At 46.0% G+C, this 20634-nt stretch overlaps 1 protein-coding gene across 3 annotated transcripts in view; it reads left to right on the forward strand.

Moving 5' to 3' along the window:
- Window positions 1–18062: 18062 nt before the first annotated feature.
- The window catches only part of GALNT18 (polypeptide N-acetylgalactosaminyltransferase 18), a 340031-nt gene continuing 337459 nt past the window's right edge, over window positions 18063–20634 (forward strand). Inside the window, exon 1 of one of the 3 annotated variants that reach the window (XM_082341541.1) lies at window positions 18063–18764. In XM_082341541.1, the coding sequence (XP_082197667.1) occupies window positions 18530–18764 (235 nt within the window). In that variant the 5' untranslated portion in view covers window positions 18063–18529. The remainder of the gene's footprint in view (window positions 18765–20634) is intronic. The other 2 variants (XM_082341542.1, XM_082341540.1) reach the window with 2 other exon arrangements.

The raw sequence follows: 20634 nt of genomic DNA on the forward strand, positions 1-20634 counted from the left end.
CCTAATTCCTCAGTGCTGCGTTTGGTATCCGATAGCTCAGCTCTGTTTTGTTGCCAAGTTAGATGATTAGACCTTGGCTGACTTCTGGCTATAAAATAAGGCCTTGGGTACAAGGGCCCCATCCTCTCTGTGATCCAGTGGGGACAAGTCAGTGCCTGCCTCATTTGCCTTCAAACCAGGCCGCCCAGCCCACCCCACATGGAGCCAACAAAACTGAGATACCAGTCTCACAACTGCAAGCAGGGAAATTGCCCTCGACCTCTTTCTTCACTCCTGCGCTGGTGTTCTACTCTCTACTCCATTCTGATTTCTACTAGCTCCCCAAATTTTTAGCACTACCTCCTATTTCTAACCCCAATGAGTCAATGCTTTAACTCAACAACCAGATTTATTGGGTTCAACTCTTGGTTCTCCCTGAGTCATGAATTATACTCATCCTCTGACTTTTCCCACTTCTGGCCACTTTGGATTAAAGTCCAACCCAATTTTTATTGGATCTAGTTCCAAGAAATATTTTATCCTTAGTCTAGGAATCGCTCTGCTGGGCTCATCCTTGTTGGCTTGCCTTAGACCCCTACAAGGGGTAATTTGACATCCAGACCACTCTGTACATCCCTAGGATTCACTCAGATCTCTCCTCCAAATACCTGCCTGGATCTGTCACTTGTATGTCCACCATCTCACTTCCCTGGCCTTATGCTTCACTTTCAGAACCTGCTTTGGGCCCCTTCCTCACCTTGGTTTGGCAACTGTTTTGAATCCTTGGTTTACCCACCATAGTTCCTTGTAAACTCTGTGTTCTGCTCTGGTACCATTAGGTAAGAGACCCTCCCTCCAGTCTCCTACAGCCCTTCCTGATGGTGCAAAATCCCAGCTCCTTCATCCCCATGCCTTGGCCTAACCACCAACGGGGGAATGTTTAGACCAGTGCTTTTCCTGTGGCCCCTTTAGCTGAACATTTTGGATCTCTTGCATATATGGAATTTGAAATTAGCCAGATTCCTAGGGGTAAAAAAAGCTTAAAGATCAAGTCTAGAATTTCTCAAATTGTGGTTCTGTAACAACCTGCATCAGAGTTACCTTATTAACAGTATGGATTCTAAACCATTACCCCAGACCCACTGAATTGAGGGAGATTATTAGAATAATGATTAGGCACAACAAAATTTGATAAATTACTGATTGAATTTATCTCCCAGATTCCCGTTGGTATCCCATTTAAGCCATCTTTAGCAGTCAAAAGACCCTTCTGGTCTAGGTTGACCTTGAAAGAGGGAGGTTCCATAAGGCATCAGACTATGAAAGAAACAGTGATGCTACATGTATCCACTATTATAACAAAAACCATCAGTAAGTTTACTGGGAAACATCTTTGCACAGAACTCTTTCCAGGCGCAGTAGGGGTACTAGTTGGCTATAACAGTCAGGCAAGCAGTGACTCTAAAGTGAGGACACATATTTTCATTTGTGTCTCAGGGAAATAGAGACAGTTAGGGACAGCTTGTGACAAGTCTCACCTTGTCAGAGTGCAGCTGTCAACTTTGGCAAATAAGTCTGTTCTGATGACTGTGGTAAGTGAAAGTACGCATGGGAAAGAAAAAGTGGGTCACCATTTTGAGATCCCAAAATTGACATAAAATTTTATGTGAAAGTAAATCTCTATGGGAGGGGTACCCATCAAACTAAGAGAAGCTCATGAAAATGAAGTAAAGTCAAAATATGTAAAGAGGGTAGGGAAGATAGCTGGAGTGTTGGAAGAATCTGTGCAGAATCATAGACTTCTGATTGGAAGGGTCCTCAGAAATGAAATTTTCAATTTTTTTTTAGCCTTTGGACCCATTTGTCAAACAAAATCTTATGTAGAATTTGTGTATGAGTGTGTGTGTGTGTGTGTATTAGTCAGGATAGGCTAGGTTATGTGTAGTGAAAAATGACCTCCTAAATGTATCAGCTGTTACAAAAGGCTTTTCTTGTTCCTGTTGTATGTCTGACATAGAGGGGCTTGGGCTCAGATCACAGCTCCTCACTCCAGGACTCCAGTGGACAGCGTGGCCACCATCTCCAACGCTGCTGGTTGCCATGGCAGAAGAAAAGAAACAGCTCTGAAGAGTATTGCATTGGTAATTAAATGCTCTGATTTGACAGCGACCCACAGCACTTCTACTCAAGTCACATGGATCAAAACCAGCCCTGTGATCCTACCCCACCACAAAGAGGCACAGAAGTGCAATCTTCCCATATGCACAGAAGGCATTTCCTAGTTAAAAACAAACAAACAAACCACCATTGATTATCACAGTGAGTGAGCACGTGTGTGTGTGTGTGTGTGTGTGTGTGTGTGTGTGTGTGTGTGTGTGTTTGTGTGTGTGATCTCCCTCATCTCCAATGTTATCTTTAGTTACCTCCAAGGAACTCCTAGACTCCATGAAAAGTCATTTGATAAATATTTGAGTCAGATCCCTTATTTTATGAATGAGGAAATCGAGGTCACTTTGCTTAGTTAAGGTCAAGTAGTATCAAAACCTGGGCCAGGGGCTTCCCTGGTGGCGCAGCGGTTGAGAATCTGCCTGCCAATGCAGGGGACACGGGTTCGAGCCCTGGCCTGGGAAGATCCCACATGCCACGGAGCAAATAGGCCCGTGCGCCACAACTACTGAGCCTGCGCATCTGGAGCCTGTGCTCCACAACAAGAGGCCGCGACAGTGAGAGGCCCGCGCACCGCGATGAAGAGTGGCTCCCGCTTGCCGCAACTAGAGAAAGCCCTCGGACAGAAACGAAGACCCAACACAGCCAAAAATAAAATTAATTAATTAAAACAAAACAAAACAAACAAAAAAAAAACCTGGGCCAGAGTGGAGGTCTCTTGGCTCTCAATTGAAGACTATTCCCATTTAAGATCAGAAGATGGTGTGTATGTGTGTGTGTGTGTGTGTGTGTGTGACAGAGAGAGAGAGAGAGAGAGAGAGAGGGAGAGAAAATGGTGATTCAAGAGTTAAATGTAGATAAAGACTCATTCTGAAAGGAAATGTGAACTTGAAGAAATTTTCCTTGAAGGCTTGCCATGCATTTCAAATGACAAATATATGCGGTAAAAACATTATATTTGCTCTGATTACCCAGGGGATGCTGGTCAATATGAAGAGTTTTTGAAGAGAACAGCAACTGATGATGAAACGTGGTATTTCTAATGTAGTGAGGAAACCAAGCAGAAATCACCAACTTTGCTGAGACCTGGGAGAAATACTCATGTCAAGCTCACAAGTGAGGAGGGCATCAGTCGATTTCACTCAAGTCAAGGGCATTGTACAGGGAACATTTATCCCACAAGATTAAGCAGTTCCATTGGGTTCAACAAACATCAGCCATTATCCACTCTGTTCCCATCACAGTGTTAAGTGTCAGGAATCAAAAGACAAATAGCACACAGTCAAAAGAAGAAATGGTGAGACCTGCACTTAGATGCAGAGAAGTAGCGGAAGATACAGGACTTTTAGACAATTAATATGTGTGTGTTGGGCGGGGGGTAGGGGAGGGTGAAGGAAAGGAACATGTAGAATGACTTCAAGTTTCCCTTTTTCTAGGGTTTCTCATTGGGCATTTGGGACAGGACAATTCATTGGGCAGATTGATCCCATCTACAGCAGGATATGTAGCATTTCACTCTCACACTCCACACTGCAGCCTGAATAATCTTTATCTCTCTAAACATACAAATATTATCCCATCCACTCCCCACCTGACTCCCTCATTGCCTACTAATTTCCTCTGGGAAAGTTAGGTATGGCATGAGGTTGTCCCAAATCTGGGCCCTTCCTGTGTTTCTACTCTCATTTCTCTCCACTTTCTCCTTTGCCCTTCATTTCCCACACCTATGATCCAAATGCATGAGTTGACTCACAGCTCTCTTGGTGCCTGATGCTATTTCCCATCTCTGTGCTTTTGAATATGCTATTCTCTTTGTCTGGACAGTCTCCCTTGTCCTCCTGGTGAAATCCTGCTCCCACTCACTCTTTCCTTGTGATCATGAGTCAGTACCTGGCTTTAGTTTATCCTGATCATACTGCTTGCAATTATTTGTTTACTTGGAGGAAACTGTAGAGTGTAGTGCTACTAGCTGAGGTTCTAGGTAGATTATATGAATTTGTCCTGCTTCACTATTTAGCAGCGGCAAATTACTTCGACTCTCTGAATCTCAGTTTCTGCTTCTGTAAAATGAGAATAATAATAGTCATAGTATCTCCTGCTTAGATTTATTCTGAGGATTAAGATGTAAAGCAATTATACTCCAATAAATATGTTTTAAAAAAAGATAATGCAAGGAAAATACTGGCTAATCAAAGATGTTAGCTACCACAATCATGGTTATGATTATGAGTATTATTTGTATATTTCCTCTACAGACTTTGAACTCCTTGGGGGAAGGTCTCTTGTTTTATGCAACTTTATATTCTTAGTTCTTATCCTGGTGCCAGGCAAATAGGAGGTCCTCCATATATTTCTGAATGAGTCAATCAGGAAAATGTTACATTGTGCTCAGGAAGTGATTAGTTTAAACAGGCAGGAAAATGTCACATATGCTTTAGGATTTCCAACTAACATGTTTGAAAAAGACAAAAAATTTTCCTTGAAGGGTTTGTTTCATTTTCTTGGAAACCTCATTGATGCGAACCTGACAGTTTCTTGACGGTGCCAGAGCAGAGGACCTCACATCCTTACACAATGGAGAAGAATGTGGGGACTGGAGTAACATGGGTTTGCCATCAGCCCCAACGGGTTCCCATCCAGGCTTTGCTACATTCTGGTTACAGGATCTTGTACTGGTTACCTAAACTGTGTAAGCATCAGTCCCCTTAGCTGTAGAGTGGTGGTAAATCACGCATCAATCGATCAATCTCATTGGACTGTTTCGATTAGAACTGGTAAACCATAGCTCTGGCACTTAGTAGGTGCTCATTAAATGTTAGTTATTTCCACTTGCATTGCGAGGTGAATTATTTCTTTATAAGCTTGTGAGTAACTTGGAGGTAGGGATACAAGGTCAATGTAAGTCAGGCATCTTTGGGTGGCAAGGACACCCATTGACTGAAGCTTGACTGGGATTCAGGGGAATCTCATGAAATGCAATTGTAGAAGCTCTCTCTCTCTCTTTCTCCTTCATTCTTCTCTGTTCAACTATATTCTCTATTTCATCTGCTTCCACATGGCCTGTCCAAGAATGGTGGTCTTATCTCCTGACTACATAACACTACCCTCCTTTACTCCCCACCACTGATTCAGTCTTTTGTGTCTCAATCACAGATTCTTGGGAGAGAGAATCTGATTGGGCTAACTTCCAGCCAAGAGGTACCCATCCCTTGTTCAATCAGCTTTGCCAGAAGTGGGGCTGAGGGTGCTGGGAGAAGCAGGGTGGCAGGATGCACCTGCCAGGGCTGAGGGTTTCTCTAAGAAGAGAGTGTGGGTGCCTCTGATACAATGTCTTATCCTCTCAGGTTTTGTATCCTTTTAGTGTTCAGTGGAAGAGAGAGGAACAAGGAGGGAGAGATGGGATTTTGTGGCAGAGCAAAAGTGGCCATAATGCTATCTAATTTTATTTTCTTCCTCTGGGTATGGCACATGCTTCCTTCCTTGTTTTTTATTTGTGTTGTTATTATTTTTGTTTGTTTTCAACCCCGTCTGTGTTGCCACCAGAAACCCCAGTTTTGATGGGATCCAAAGAAGTCCTGTCACCTGCCTCTCAATTCTGGTATTCTCTGGGTCAATCCCTTGAAGGGGGTCATTAGCATAAACCCCAGGCTGGAGATTAATTAATCAAGTAATTATGAAGAAAGTGAGGTTACAGATGTCAGCAACATCTAAGACAACAGGAAGTCTCCTTCCCTTCCTGTGACTCTCAATGGTAGAGTCCCCTCACCCCTCTTCCCCCATTACTGACCATGTAAATTACACCTTAATACGTCCGATGGCCCTGAATCTATAGTCATGACCTGTGATCTGAGACACAGTCAGCTAAGGAGGCTGTCAGGAGGGAGCAAGGTCTCCACCTAGGAGCCCGGGAGGCCAAGAGCCAAGGAACTGGAGTGCCAGGGGCAGGAACATCCAGCAGGAAGGGAGCTTGTGCTGGGCTGCAAGACCTTTAGACAGGAAGGGCTGGGACAGGGGCTGGTAGTGGTCCTTTGAGCAGGATGATAAGCCTCCACCTTAAAACCTCAATCCTAAGGGTAAGCATTCCGTGCTGCTTCTTATTTGCTTGCTTTCTCATATGCCCCAATAGTAAAAGATTTTATGGTTTCTTTTCTTTATTTCTTTTCCCTTTTCTCCCCCAACATTCAACCCACTGGCACAGAGAGTGAAAATCCTTAAACCTAAAGTTGACTGGAGTCTGGACCGGCTGTCCCTATCAGCTGCTGGACTGCTCTTCAGGGACGCTTGGAAAGTTCCAGCGAAAGCCCTGCCTTTGAACCAGAATCCCTCTGCCGCCCCTCTGCATGCGGATCCTTTGCAACGGAGACAGAAATCTTTGTTCTCTATGAACAACAGGGCAGCACTCTTATTGGGCGCTTCCCTCTGCTGAGAATCCCAAGTAGCGCCGCATCATCCCTGAATGCCCCCGTGATGCTTTAATGTCTGGCAGAGCATGAATTGTAAACACGTCATTAGACTTAAAGGCTGCCCCGAGATTGTGGCTAGGGGAGAAGGCCCCGAAGGAAAGAGGAGTCTGGCTGAAAATGAGCTCTGAATAATTTATCACGAATTGAAAAGTCAATACCTTAAGTGAGGCGTGGTGAAGCTCGGAAACTCGGAGATGAATACGGCAAGGATGTAATTTTTGAGAGAATGGTATCAAAAGGAATGGCCTTTTGGAAGGAGCGGGAGGCAGAGAGACCCTGGCTGAGGGCGGGCTGACTCCCACCAAGGCTGGGATGGGGATGGGGCACAAAAGGAGAGGTAGAGCAGAGGCTGCCTTCAAGGCCACTGCATATTAACTGGCAGAGAGGTGAGGGCAGAGAAGAGCTGGGGAATGATCGAGAAAAAAAATGAGTGATGTGAAGTAGGAGATCCAAGAAGACCTGAGCAGTGGGCATAGGAAGGCTTCCTGGAGGAGGGAAGACCCAGCTCTGAAAGGGAGGATTTGATGAAGGGAAAGGATGTGAAGGGAATTTCATCAGACAAGTTTCATCAGACAAGGTGCAGCAGAGAAAAGGTGAAGAGGCTGGTTGAAGAACACCATGTGGAAGAATGGAAATGTGCTCAAGTTTCAAATGGGAGCCCCTTCAGATTCTTAGGCAGGACACTGACATGTATTTAGTAATTCAGCAAATCTTCAGCAATAATTGAGTAGCTATGTTCCAGATTCCGTGCTCAGTACTCTGCATGCCATGGTAAGTACAAGCCAGGCATGGCTCCTCACCTCACGGGAATTACATTTTGGTGAGGAAAAGAGATAATCAAAAAAATAGTAATCACATTTATCATGCTAAGTGCTCTCTCTGCGCCATGTCAACCCTCACTGTGGGGTTAAGAGGCAGGTGACATAATTATCTCCATTTTATAGATAAAGAAACTGAGGCTGAGAGAGGTTAAGTAATTCACCTAAGGCAACCTAGCTCGTAAATGGTGGAGCTACAAATCTGCAATGCTATTGTGTAGTTCTGATTTGGGGCTAAATGTTTGGATGGGGAAGTAGATGAAGCCGTGGGCCAATGTTGGATGCATGATTTTGTTCAGGGGGTTAAGGAGGCTCTAGAGGAAGGGGTTAAGATGAAACCTGTAAGATGAGCTGGGGGCATGTGGTGAGGTAAGAGTGACCTATACAAGGGCCTGGAGGTGATGAAGGAGGAAGGGAGGAGAAGCCAGATCTGGCAGGGCTCAGTGCTTATCAAAGGCCACAGGAAGGCCAGACTTCATTCCGAGGGTAATGAGAAGCTGCTAAAGGATTCTAAGACCAGAGGCATGGAGAGTACGTGTGTGAGAGAATTTATTTTGCATTTTTAGGAGACCGCTCTTGCTGCTTTGTGGGGAATTGGTGGGTGGAGCCAGGAGTGCAAGCTACTGGAACAGTGAGAAAGTTGAGAACCGGGAAATAAGTGAACCAATAAATGTGTCAGACCCTTGGATACGTTATTCATGGAAGAGTCCCTCAGTCCCTTGCTTAAAGCCTTAAAAAAATAAGAAAAAAGCCTTTCTTCCCTCATTTACGTCCAATTCTAATAATTCAGCTGTTTGTTTTCCCAATTTGTAGCAGATTAAGAGTAACCATTTAAGAAAGAATTTGAGAGTGCCATGGTGCAGGGGGAACACTGGCAGCTGTGAGAAGTGGCAGCTTGACTGTAAGGAAAGACACACATTAAAAATATTAATAAAATTTAAATTGCTCCGCAGGTTGGGATTAGCCTATGGAAAGGCAGAGAACCCTACCTCGACGCCATCCTCCCACTGTGAAGTCAGTACTTGGTAACTTTAGTGATTAATTTGAGTCAACAACACAGGGTGTTGTTAAGAAGTAACCTCTCTTTAAAAAGTCAGGAAAAAAACAGGAGGACTCCACATTCCTAGCAGCCCTTTCGAGTTGTCGGTGAGCCGATCTCAAGATGGCAGCGAAGCCTGGGGTTTAATGTCCCGCTCCAGCGTCCAAGGCCAGCGCTGTGTCTCCCCGTCTGAGGGTGGCCATCCGAGGGTTGCTGGAATAGAGGGTCTGGAGCTTGGTCAAAGCCTCTGGACTCATCAGGGAACCTGGAACATGAGCTGAGGCGAAGTGACAGTGGCTATGGCAGCCATGGGCCTCTGCCTTCAGAAGTTCAGCGGGAACATTTTCTAGACTGCCGCAGCCTTTTAGGGATTTGGAAGAGGTCTCAGCTGCTAGGGAACTTACTCAGAGAAGCACAGGGTATAACAGATCCCTCAGCACCTGGACTCCAGGGTTTTACATGAGCGAGGACATGGCTCCGGCCCCTCACTAGGCCCCCTCGCTCCGCCATCATGGGCCCCGGCCCGCAACGAGTATGGGATGCCTTCTGTTATGTAAGGTTGTATGTAGATCGGCTCTTCTCCAGTCTTGGACTGATGCCCTCCAGCACCCTGTACTCAGACGTCATCCCCGAGGTGGTGATACATAACCTTTCACAGTTGGCCATGTCAGATGCCAGCCCCAGGGTGCCTTGACTTACTTGTTATCTTGCTTGAGTGGTTAGAAGTATGGCCAGGGAACTGGGATGATGGAAGACTCGTGCAGGACTTCTTCTAGTTCAGGCGCCTTCTTTTGTTGTTGTTAGTATAATTAATAGACTAAAAAAAAAAATTCCATTATTTGGTTGAGATCTGGGAGGCTGAAGTATGAAAAAATACTGTCTGAAGAATGGGGAGGTCCCTTGGGTCTCAATTCTATAAGGACTTACATCCCCTAGTGCCTCTTCCAATTATTCTGGACTCCTGGCCTCCACTTTACTGGAGACCTTTGGACTCCATCTGGGGGACCATTAGAAAAAAAATCTTCAGCAGAAGATAGTTGGGTAGGTCTGAGAGGCCAGCTCTGGACCTCAGCCTTTTACACAGTTATGACATTCTGAGTAAGAACTATGACCATTGGAAGTGTGACTGTTGGAACACTGATGTCTCTTGCAGAACTTTTGCTAGCTTGAGTTTTAGGGGTTTTTTTGTTGTTATGATAAATATAATTTTTTCATTGTTTTCAAAGTTTCAGCAAATTTGAAGTGCTGAAAAGCAATTGGTTTTTGTTTGTTGATCATATATCCAAGAACTTGTTCAATTACCTTATTTATTTGTTTATTTATCTATTCATTTCTTTTTAATTGAAGTATAATTGACTTACACAATTATATTAGTTTCAAGTGTACAACATAGTGATTTGATATTTTTATAAATTACAAAATCTTCACCATGATAAGTCTAGTTACCATCTGTCACCATACAAAGTTCTTACAATAGTACTGACTATATTCCCTATGCTGCACATTACATCGGCGTGTAATGGGATTTGTTCCATTTGTAACTGGAATTTTGTACCTCTTAATCTCCCTCACCTATTTCACCCATCTGTCTCCTCCCCTCCCCTCTGGCAGCCAACAGTTTGTTTTCTGTGTCTATGGGTCTTTTCTGTTATTTTTGTTTGTTTGTTTTGTTTTTTAGATTCCACATATAAGTGAAATTATGTGGTATTTATCTTTCTCTGACTTATTTCACTTAGCATAATACCCTCTAGGTCCATCCATGTTGTTGCAAGTGGCAAGATTTCATTCTTTTTTATGGCTGAGTAATATTCCATTTTATTTATATATCACATCTTCTTTATCCATTCGTCTATCAGTTGACGCTTAGGTTGCTTCCATATCTTTGCTATTGTAAGTAATGCTGCAATGAACATATATCTTTTTGAATTTGTTTATGTTGTCTTTGGAAGAATACCCAGAAATGGAATTTCTGGACTGTATGGTAGTTCTGTCAAACTACTTGGGAACACAGAATAAGCACTGTATTCTGGAGTCTGTCAGCTCCCTCATCATGCTTGCAAGTGCCTGGATAAGGGATTCCATGCACAGTGGAGAATGACTAGTAAATACCTAGATGCACTTTGGATTTGGACTCTGTCAGAAGAGTGATTATATTGGTATCTGCAAATACGTCCTGCCACATCAGCCTATCCATTGGCACCTGCTGAGGCTGTTTTACCTGGAATCATCCATCTGAGTACTTTGTACTTTTGTGCATCTGCATTTGTCTTGGAACCAAGTTTATAGAAGTCTTGTGATGACAGATTCCACAGTTCTCTGAGGAGGGCCTCTGGGTCTGCTGCAAATGCAAGCTGTCCCCAGCTCTGGTCTCTGGCTCTGTCACAAGAAGCAAATTGTTGACTCTCTCCCAGCTGCTTCTTGCCACTTGCAATTTGTGCTTTCTACCAAAATCACTCTGTTCTGAACAAGCCAGTCACCTCACTGTGGTGAGGAGGTTGTGTGTCTGCTGAATGTTTTATTTACCATCTGGCTGGCAGCAAAGCACAGAACATGCTTATGGGCCAGTAATGCTCGAGGCCATCGTATACCAGTCCTGAAAAGGTCACTGGCTTCTCCTCATGCCTGGCTGGCACCAGCAATCCCTCACACAGGTCCTGTGCTATTCCTTTGAGGCTTTGGGAAGGAGGGCTCTGCGCTGTGAAGCAGCTCAAGGAGGTTTCTATCTTTTGACCCAGGCATGAGGGGAGCCTCCAGGCATTTTCTAAGAGGAGGGGCATTTCGCCATCCCATTTCTTCTGCCTTCCTGAAGCCCACGTGAGTTAGCAGGAAAGCACCTTTCATGGGTTTGAGGAAATCTGTGACTGTACTTCTGCTATCAGTAGGGGCTCAATAAATGTGACTTCCCTTTCCCCCACTTCACCAGCCAGATTCTCTCCTTTGGAAAGGGGGGATTTAGTAGCTCTTTCCCTTGCTCAGGGGACAACATCCAATTAGGGTTTGACAGTGTTTCTGTTTTTAGCAGTCCTCTTTGAGATGCAGATACTTCCAAGAGGTCTCTCACTTTGGATTTTTCTTTTTTTCCCTTTTTTTATTGAGGTCTTAATCAGCCAGTTATTCCTTCACTGAAGATAGATGTTCCTTAACAGATACCCGGGAGGGATGTGGTATATGGAAAGAGTACTGGACTTGGAGTCAGAAGCCCTCTAACACTTTTACTCATTAATGTTTGCCTTAAATACAGTTTCCTCATCTGGAAAATGGGCATGATAATAACTTACCTTATGGGGTGGTTGTGAAGATTAAGACAAGATATGTGTGAACAGTGCTCTGTGGATTGAACAGTACTAGTATACCCTACCTGCCTTAGAAGTCTAGGTGATCAAACAAGACACATCGCTATTCTGCATAGTTTTACTTGGTTACTTATATAAATTGTATACAAAACTGATACTTATCCCTTTAAGTAATAAAACATTAAAAATGTATATTTAGTCCTTGGGCTACTGAAGAGTTAGGCTCCTCAATATATGCTATAAAATATGTATAGTTATGAACTGGAAATGAAATACCATAATTTATTATCTAAATAAAAGTGTTAAGTACTATGAAAACTAACATTTGTTGAATGCTTACCACAGACTCAGTACCAAGCTTTACAAATAGTATTTCATTTAATCTTCACAACAACCCTATGAGGTAGATATTACATTTTACAGATGAGGTTATTGAGATATAGAAACTTAAGCAACTTGCCCCAATTCACAAAACTAGTAAATGGCAGCTCTAGAATTGAAACCCAAGCCTGTCTGGTTGCCTGTGTATAAGCATCATGCTCTATTGCTTCCCTAATCAACGTATCTCCTACTGAGCATCCTTTTAAAGAACAGGAAGCCAAACGTTTTACTGCATCTCCACTCGCAGGCAACATAATGTTATTTATGTAAAATACACAAAACTAAGAAATGGCTCTGAGTGAGCAAAAGAAAGAGGTGATGGTTGATAACATTCCTGCTTTCACTACATGGTGAAAGTAGTCCTGTACCTTGATGATTCCTTTCATTTTTGTTCAGTAGGAAACACCTACAACTAGTATATGTAGCTCAAGAAGTGTGTGTGTGTGTGTGTGTGTGTGTGTGTGTGTGTGTATGTGTGCATGTTTTTATATTTGTTCCATTCAGGGAAAATCTTCCTCCTACGGTATTGCTCTCTTCCCTATGGCCATAAACCATAAAAGATGGCCATTTTTCTGATGATGAAGAATCGTCATCATGAATGTTAAAGGTTGAGTTATGTTTGGTATGCTGTGCTCAAAGCCTACCAGTGTAAGGCTGGGCTGAGGTGTAATTATTATCCCTCTTTTACAGATTGGGAAACGGGCTTAGAGTACTTACAAGACTAGCTCAGGTCACAAAGCAGGATGGCAACCAGTGCGAAGCAGATTTTTTAGCGCAACAAAAGGAATCATTTTTTAAATTAAAAAATAATAATAATTCGAATTTCAGAAGTATAACATTAAGAAGTATTCATTATAAAAATTCAGATGTTACAGATGAACTGGGTAAGAAGTTCAGCAGTTGATCACTACCCTTAATCATGCTTCTTTTCCCAAAGAAAGCCTATGGTTAATAGTTTCATGTGTATTTCTTCTCAGATTTTATTGTCTGTGTGACCTCATCTGAGGATTTTTTTACAATGCAGATTCTGATTCAGTAGATGTGGGATGGGCCTAATACTCTGCATTTCTAATAAGCACCCAACTGGTCCATGGACCACACTTTGAGTACAAGGTCATAGGGCATGTGCATTTTAAATTTCATCATTACTGCCAAACTGCATTCCAAAGTGATTGAACCAGTTACACTTTCATCAACAGGATATATGAGTACTTATTTCTCTTATACTCTCTCTCTAATACTTGAAAATCATCTCCTTAAATTTGTCGATCTGATAGGTGAGATATGGTGCCTGTATTTTTAAAATGTATTTCCTGATTTTTTTTAACATCTTTATTGGAGTATAATTGTTTTACATTGTTGTGTTTGTATTTCCTGATTTTTAACAAATTTAAGCATCCTTTCACATGTGTACTGGACATTTATACTTTCTCTTTAGTTAATTCCTTGTTCATATTTTTGACCCATTTTCCATTTGGATATTTTTGCCTCTTTATTTTGTTGGTTTATATGAATCTTTATATATTCTGGATATCAATCCTCGGTCTACTAACTATCTTGCAAATATTCCCTTCTAGGTCTAAAGAACAAATTCCACCCAGCAGAGCTGTCCAGTGATTGAATGGAAGCAGAGCTGTTCGGAAGTTGCCTAATCACTTATTTGGGAGGAATTTGGTGTGTCTATCAACTGCTTGTGCCTTTCTCTTTCATATTAATATAGTATATCAGTTAAGAGCTTATCAGACTGTGTTACAGTTGTTTATTGGCCTCCTCCACTAAACAATGATCTCCTTGAGGGAACGGGTGCAGGTCTGTAAGTCATCTCTGTGTTACCAGCAGCCAGCACTGGGTTTAGCACAGAACAGGCACTCAGAAATACTTAGTGGATGAATAAGTAGACAGATGGTTAGATTCCAGTAAGTGTCTTCCCTGTGATTCAGCTAGGAGTTGCTTTGGGTCCTTCAACATGGTGAAAGAGGAGGAGCCAAGAGTCAGTTTCTAGGACCTTTTTCTCCTAGTTAGAGGAAAGTTCTCTCTGGGTGGCTTGTCTCTCTTTTTGTTGACCTTTCAAATACTTTGGTGCTCAGAGATGGTAAAAATAACAATAGCCAATACTTATATAGTGCCTTCAATGTGCTTTATATACGTGAGTCCATCTAATGCTCACAACATCCATGTTAGGAGGAGGTAGGTATTATTATTATTATTCCCATTTTACAGATGAAGAGACCAAGGCACAGAGTGGTTAAGTAATTTGCCCAAGATCACACTAGTACATGGCAGACCTGGAATATGAATCCAGCTCTCTGGATTCCTTAGTCTGTGCTCAAGAGACAACATGTGAAAAATGCTAGGCCTGACACAATGTGAGTACTAAACAAACATTCCTCACTTTGTTCACCATCCCGCCCTCAGAAGTGTGCCTTTTCTGTCAATAGCATCTCACTCCTGTGGCTTGGCAGAATCCAGTCTTGGACCTATTGTTTCTCTGCAACCTTTGTCTCTGAAACTTGCATCCCTCCCTGCTGGAAGCCCTGCTAGTACTCCCTGTTCTCCTAGGGATCTGGAAAACCCACTTCCCATGCAGCCAGCCCAGGGGCTGAGACTTTCCACTGTCAAGGCTCATTTTTCCCCTGTAGCCCCCAAATCCCAGTTGGCACCTCTGGCCCCAAGGCTTTGCATAGTGCTGCCATCTGGTGGGTATAGTTGACCACTGACACCACTCTCTGATGAATGACTTGCCACTGGCCAAGATTGGTCCCCTGCTCCTCTTTAGCCCTCAAGTCAGGGTACCCCACTCAGAATGTAATCAACTAGTAGTTAAATTCCATGAATGACTGGCTTTTCCAACCCTGGTATCAGAGATATTCTGAATGTAGCCAGTATTGGTGGGATGATAGAGTGGCTATACTTGTGGGTAAGAAGTCCTACTTGCCTGCCCCCCCAAATCACCTCAAGAGGGCAGCTGCCTACCCAGTGTAAAAGATGGGTAAAATCCAAAGGTTGTGCTGCAAAGACCCTATCAAGGATCTCTAACCGCTTGTGTAGATTTTTCAAGGTACTCACTTTCCTCTTGCAGCAGTAGAAGGAGACCCTAGGTTCAAATACTAGGCATAAGTTTAAAGAAATATATTGTACTAGAGTCTCTGCTAGGCCCATTCACATCCATTATCTGATTAACTTCACAGTGATACCCTGATGATTTTTAGCAGCTTCCCAGGCTCAGAAAAGAGGGCCATCTTGAGACTGTGAGACTTAGTTTATATCCACATGTTTGCAGTAAACTGGGCAGGGCCCAGGGCAACTGATCATTCAGACAAAACCTCAGGGGCTCAATAATTACTTATTGGATTGAATGTTATTGAAATGAGGGTCAAAGAAATGAATCTTTACCCAGGCATTGTTTATAGGAGGGCTTCCATAGAGGCTAACTCTTTTCTGTCCTTGTGACTGTGAAATCTTTCTAAGTCTTTGTGTTCCCATCCAATTCACTTGTTTAAAAACAAGGAATTAGGGGTCTTGAGTGGGAATTAGGGGGTCCTGGGGGCAAAAGTCCCTGAAACCAGCTGTCCATTTGAACATCCTATCAACCTATGCAGATCACTGCCCTGCTGATGGTGAAGACAGACATTATAAACAGAAAGTCAATGTGCTGGAGCTCAGCTAGGCAAGACAAGCACCTTGCTGCCTAAAGTTTTAGTTCCTTTTAACTTCCATTAGGGGAGAGAGAACTGATATTGGTCGGTGGGGAAACAAAGTATTGCTAAACAGCAAATGGAGTTCATGGAACCCCACAGAGCTCACCAAATCCTGGAAGGAAACCTCACATGCCTGAGCACCCACTATGCATCTTGCACTAATGAAACCCTTTCTGGTGCATTCTCTCTTTTAATCTTCACAACCAGTTCTTCAGCAAGTATTGTTTACATTTGACATAAGGGGAGACTGAGCCCCACTGGTGTTTTGAAACTCATCCAAGCTCACATAACTAATAAGTGGTGTTTGTGGGATTAGAGTCGTGGAGACTGGCTGCACCTCCAGTGAATATTCTTTGAACTGCTCAACTCCACCTTGTGACTGTTCAGAGAGAAGAGCCTCTTCCTCATTCTTCTTTTGTTGCATTCAGCCCCTCCACAATTATAAATATATGACGGGACCAGCTGGACCAAAATATCAGGTCACGCAATCCACTTTTTCTCCTTGAACCTTATTTTTAAACTTTTTTTTTTTTTCCATTAAGAATGGGAAAAATGAGTATTGCTCCTCTCTGTCCAGCCCTGTGTGTGGTGGTTTAGGAAGATCCTGGGAAGAGCTGAACTTGCAGGCCTCCTCCTGGGAGAGAGTATGGAACAGAAGGAATAATTAGACCTTTGCCATTAACTGTACTCAAGGCCATTGCTTGTAAATTCATCCAATCAGAAGAAAGTCCAGATCCTCCATTTGTGACCTGATTATACTTCCAGAGGAAAAGAAAGGGAGAGACAAGTTTTATTCCCTCATGGATGCAGATTTCTGTACCTTGACCTTTTTTCGGAAATAGTTTGTACTTTCTTTTCGCATACATATCAACTCATACATACTATCCTCCTCTACTCTCTATCCGACACACATCTATTGTTCTCTTTCCCAGCTATGGGTAAAGAGAAATCTTCCAAGATCTCTAGTTGGTGTCTGTTTTCACAGCATCTTTTGGGCATCATTGTAAGCAAAGCACTGGTTAAAGGGCTCCTGGCTGATGGCCATAAAGTGCCCCTTCATTGGTTTTGTGCCTCCTGTCTTTTACCAGGGCAGTTCTCTGAATCCAGAAGACATCACATGAGGGAGCCACCTTGGGTACCAGGACCACGGCTGGTTGGAGTGCTGGCACACAAAGCGACATACTTCAGGACAGGAAGATGCACTCCACAGATGGAGAAGAGGATAGAAATCTGTGTTTTTAAAAGTCCTTTGTTTGAAGGGATTTTATGCAGGTTCTGAGAAGAAGTGAGTGTTCAGCAGAAGGGGATAACAGGAATAAATATTTGCTCTAATAACAAACAAAGTAGTGTCAGTCACTGGAGTCCAGCCATGCCCCTCTACTGTCAGGCACAGTTCTCTCCTCCCTAACATCTATCACAAACAGCACGTACAGGGACTTAACAGTTCACAGAGAGCTTAATCCCCCCAGGGATATTTCTGTGCAGGATCTCTATATGTACTGGGATGAGCCTGGTCCCACATAAATGACAACTGGGGTTACAAGACACAGTTTGTCCTGGGAGCCTCACAGACTTTAAAAAATCTAGCCAGGGGCCAAAATCTTTGAGGGGGATGGTAGTGGTGGTGGTCCAGAATCTTTTTAAGACAGTCCTAACACGGTTGGCTCCTTTGACAGCTGCCGAGTCTGGAGATATCCAGGAAGCCGGCTGACAGGGTGGAGGTCGAAGTGAGGCCAAGGAAGACGTGGATGCCCACGGGGTCTGATCAAGGGCAAGACAGGACAGGCGATCCGGCCCACGCTTCCCTGGCCTCTCTGCGTCCTGGCAACCACAAAAAGGGTCGAGGAGCCGGCCGGTGGGATCAGCGCGAGAAGCCCGGCGGCCGGGTGGAGTGAGGAGCGCTGAACCGAGCGACCTCCGGAAGACTGGAGGTTCCTGCGCAAGAGCAAGAGGTGGAATCCCCCTAGAGGTGGAATCTGCCGACCTAGGGCTGGGACTGGCGGCGCGCCCTCCCCGCGAGCCTCGGGTCTGGGGCAGCCAGCGCGGGCGCGGGCGGAGGCTCAGGAGCGTCCCTGGAGGGCGGGGGCCAAGGGCGGCCAGCAGGTGGGGCCGGGGGGCCGGACTCCGCCCCCCGCGCCCTCCCCGTTGGTCCGCGACCGCCCAGCCCCGGCCCCTCTCCCGAGCCGGAGCGCGATTGGTGGCGGCGCTTGTCGCTCGGAGGGGGCCGGGCCGCTGTGTCCGCGGCTCTCCCTGCCGCCGCTGCCGCCGCCGCCGTCCTTCTAGCAGCGCGGGCAGGTCGGACCGCCAAGGCAGTCGGCGCCCGGCGATGGGAAGCGGCGCGGCCGCGGACCTAGGCTGTGGTAAAGTTTCCCAGACGTGCGTATCAGGGCGCGCGGCTGCAGACCACCCGCGACTGCTCCGAGAAGGGCTCGGAGATTTTTAATTTGGAAGAAAAAATCCACCTCATTTCCTTTGTCAAGCCCTCTCTCCGGGCTTCCAGCGGCGGGAGCTCCAAACTTGGGCACCGCGGCTCCACCGCCAGCGGTCCGGGCTTTGGAGAACGTCGGGACTCAGGTGCTTGGGCGCCCGGCGGCCGGAGGCGTGCTAGGGGGTGTGAGCGCAGCACAGGGGAGTCCGGGGTGCGCAAAGAGCAGGGGCCCCCGGGAGCTCTATATGGAGGAGGGAGCCCAGAATGGTGTGCACCAGGAAGACCAAAACTTTGGTGTCCACTTGCGTGATCCTGAGCGGCATGACCAACATCATTTGTCTGCTCTACGTGGGCTGGGTCACCAACTACATCGCCAGCGTGTATGTGCGGGGACAGGAGCCGGCACCCGACAAGAAGCTGGAGGAAGACAAAGGGGACACCCTGAAGATTATTGAACGGCTGGACCACCTGGAGAATGTCATCAAGCAGCATATCCAAGGTACGGACGCCCCGGGAAACTTGGGCCGCCCACGGGGCCAGGGAGTGCCCAGAGCGGTGCGGGGTGAGCTGGGGCTGGAAGGCATCTCTCGAGCGACTGCGGGGCTCTTGAGTCCGCAGACGCTTGGGGGGCTGCGTGTACGCTCTTGCCTGAGAGCGGGACTCTCAGTGTCTGCGGCCCTGCGCACTTCTCCAGGGCACACGTGTGTGCGCGGGGCTCCACGCGCGGGTGTGTGCAGCTCGCTGGCGGCGTGGTGGCGCGCTGCGCACGAGTCTCAGTGTGCGTGTGACTACCGGCTGGTTGCTCGAGGGGTTGCACGCAGGTCCAGTTCAAGGTGTGCGTACGTGTGAATGTTGGTGGGTGTACAAGGGAGCGCGCGCGGGCAATCGAGCTCATCTGGCTGCCGTAGGGCCTACGGCGAGATGCCCGAGCGGCCCCAGCCGTTGCCATTTAGGACCCACAGGCTGCGGGACGAGCCGGAGCTAGGTAGACTACGCAGTTCCAGCCACGCCGTGAGCGGCCTGTAGGCTGTTGGAAGTGCAGGGGGCTCTGTGGTTAGGAGTGCTGTCTGAACCTTAGCGGTCCCCACTCCCACCACTGCCCGCGGGTCCAAGACCCTCTCCAGGAGCAGGTGTTGGCGCGGGGAAAAAGCCTGGGAGCTTGGAGCTCTGTCCACTGCGGTGCTGCCTCCGGCCAGGACCGCGAGAACCCGCCCCGGGCTGCCGTGAAGGCCATTCCCTCCGGTAGCTCCACTCAGGCCCAGGGAGCGGCTGGGGCAGAGCAGACAGACCCGCGCGGGGTAGGTCTGGAGTCTAAGGCTGAGCCGGGTGACTGCGCTCGAGGCCAGGGCTGGGACCAAGGGGAGGATGGGGTACGGAGCGCTCTTCCCAGGCGACCGTGTCCGATGAGCTGTCGGAGGCAGCGGATAGAGCGCTCTGGGCGCTGCCGGCAATGTGTGCACACACATGCCCGTGTCTCACGTTCACATTTCTGTTTCTTCGCCGCTGCTCCACCTGTTTTCTACCAGGCATGTCAGCTTTTTAAGGGCAGGGCAGGGCCAGCTGAGCCTCGTTCACCTGTAAACCTGGCAGGCCTGCTAGGCTCTGGCTTCAGCACCCGGCAGAACTTGGCACCGTTATCTGGTTGAATATTTCTCCCCCAGGAGCACTCTCTTTTGTTTACACATGGGTGTCAGGATCCAACCCTTGCATCTGCTGCCTCTGCCGTCGTGGGGACAGCTGCTCTCTCTACATTTGGTTTGTTTCCCCACGTGTACACAATAGTTCCTTCCCAGGGGGAGGTTCAGGTGAGTGCAGGAGAGGTATGCGTATCCATGGTGCTTCCTGACTGACTGATGCCTACAAAACAAGTTCATGGCTCTGACACTTCCCCAGAAATGGACACCGTTCACGGCTCTCCTTCATACCTGCCTCTGCCTCTCAGCCTGCCACTGGGCTGGCGTGGCAGACCAGTTTATCTATCTGATGGTGCCTGTTGCTGTGTTTCTTGTCCTTTTCCATCCCATGGGTCCAGATTGACAATTAGTCAGCAATAGAAGTACAGTGTTTGCTCCAGGGTGATTCAGAATGTTCCCAGGGAGACACAGGCCATACCTTACTTTTACATTTCCAGTTTGCCCACAGATTTTAAGAGATTTTCATTCACAGATTCTGTGTGTGTGTATGTGTGTGTGTGTGTGTGTGTGTTTATGTTCCTGGAAAATGATTCTCTTGTGCTTTCTGATCTGGTCAGGGAGGAGGTGAGCAAGGTACTACTTTGGGAAGCAGTGAGGAGACATTATTAACCCATGAGCTCATCCCAGAGTGCACCCCTATCATGTAGAACGTGGACCGTGTCACATGATTTATAA

Source organism: Balaenoptera borealis (assembly GCF_965194805.1).
Source record: "Balaenoptera borealis genome assembly, chromosome: 11".
Taxonomy (NCBI): domain Eukaryota; kingdom Metazoa; phylum Chordata; class Mammalia; order Artiodactyla; family Balaenopteridae; genus Balaenoptera; species Balaenoptera borealis.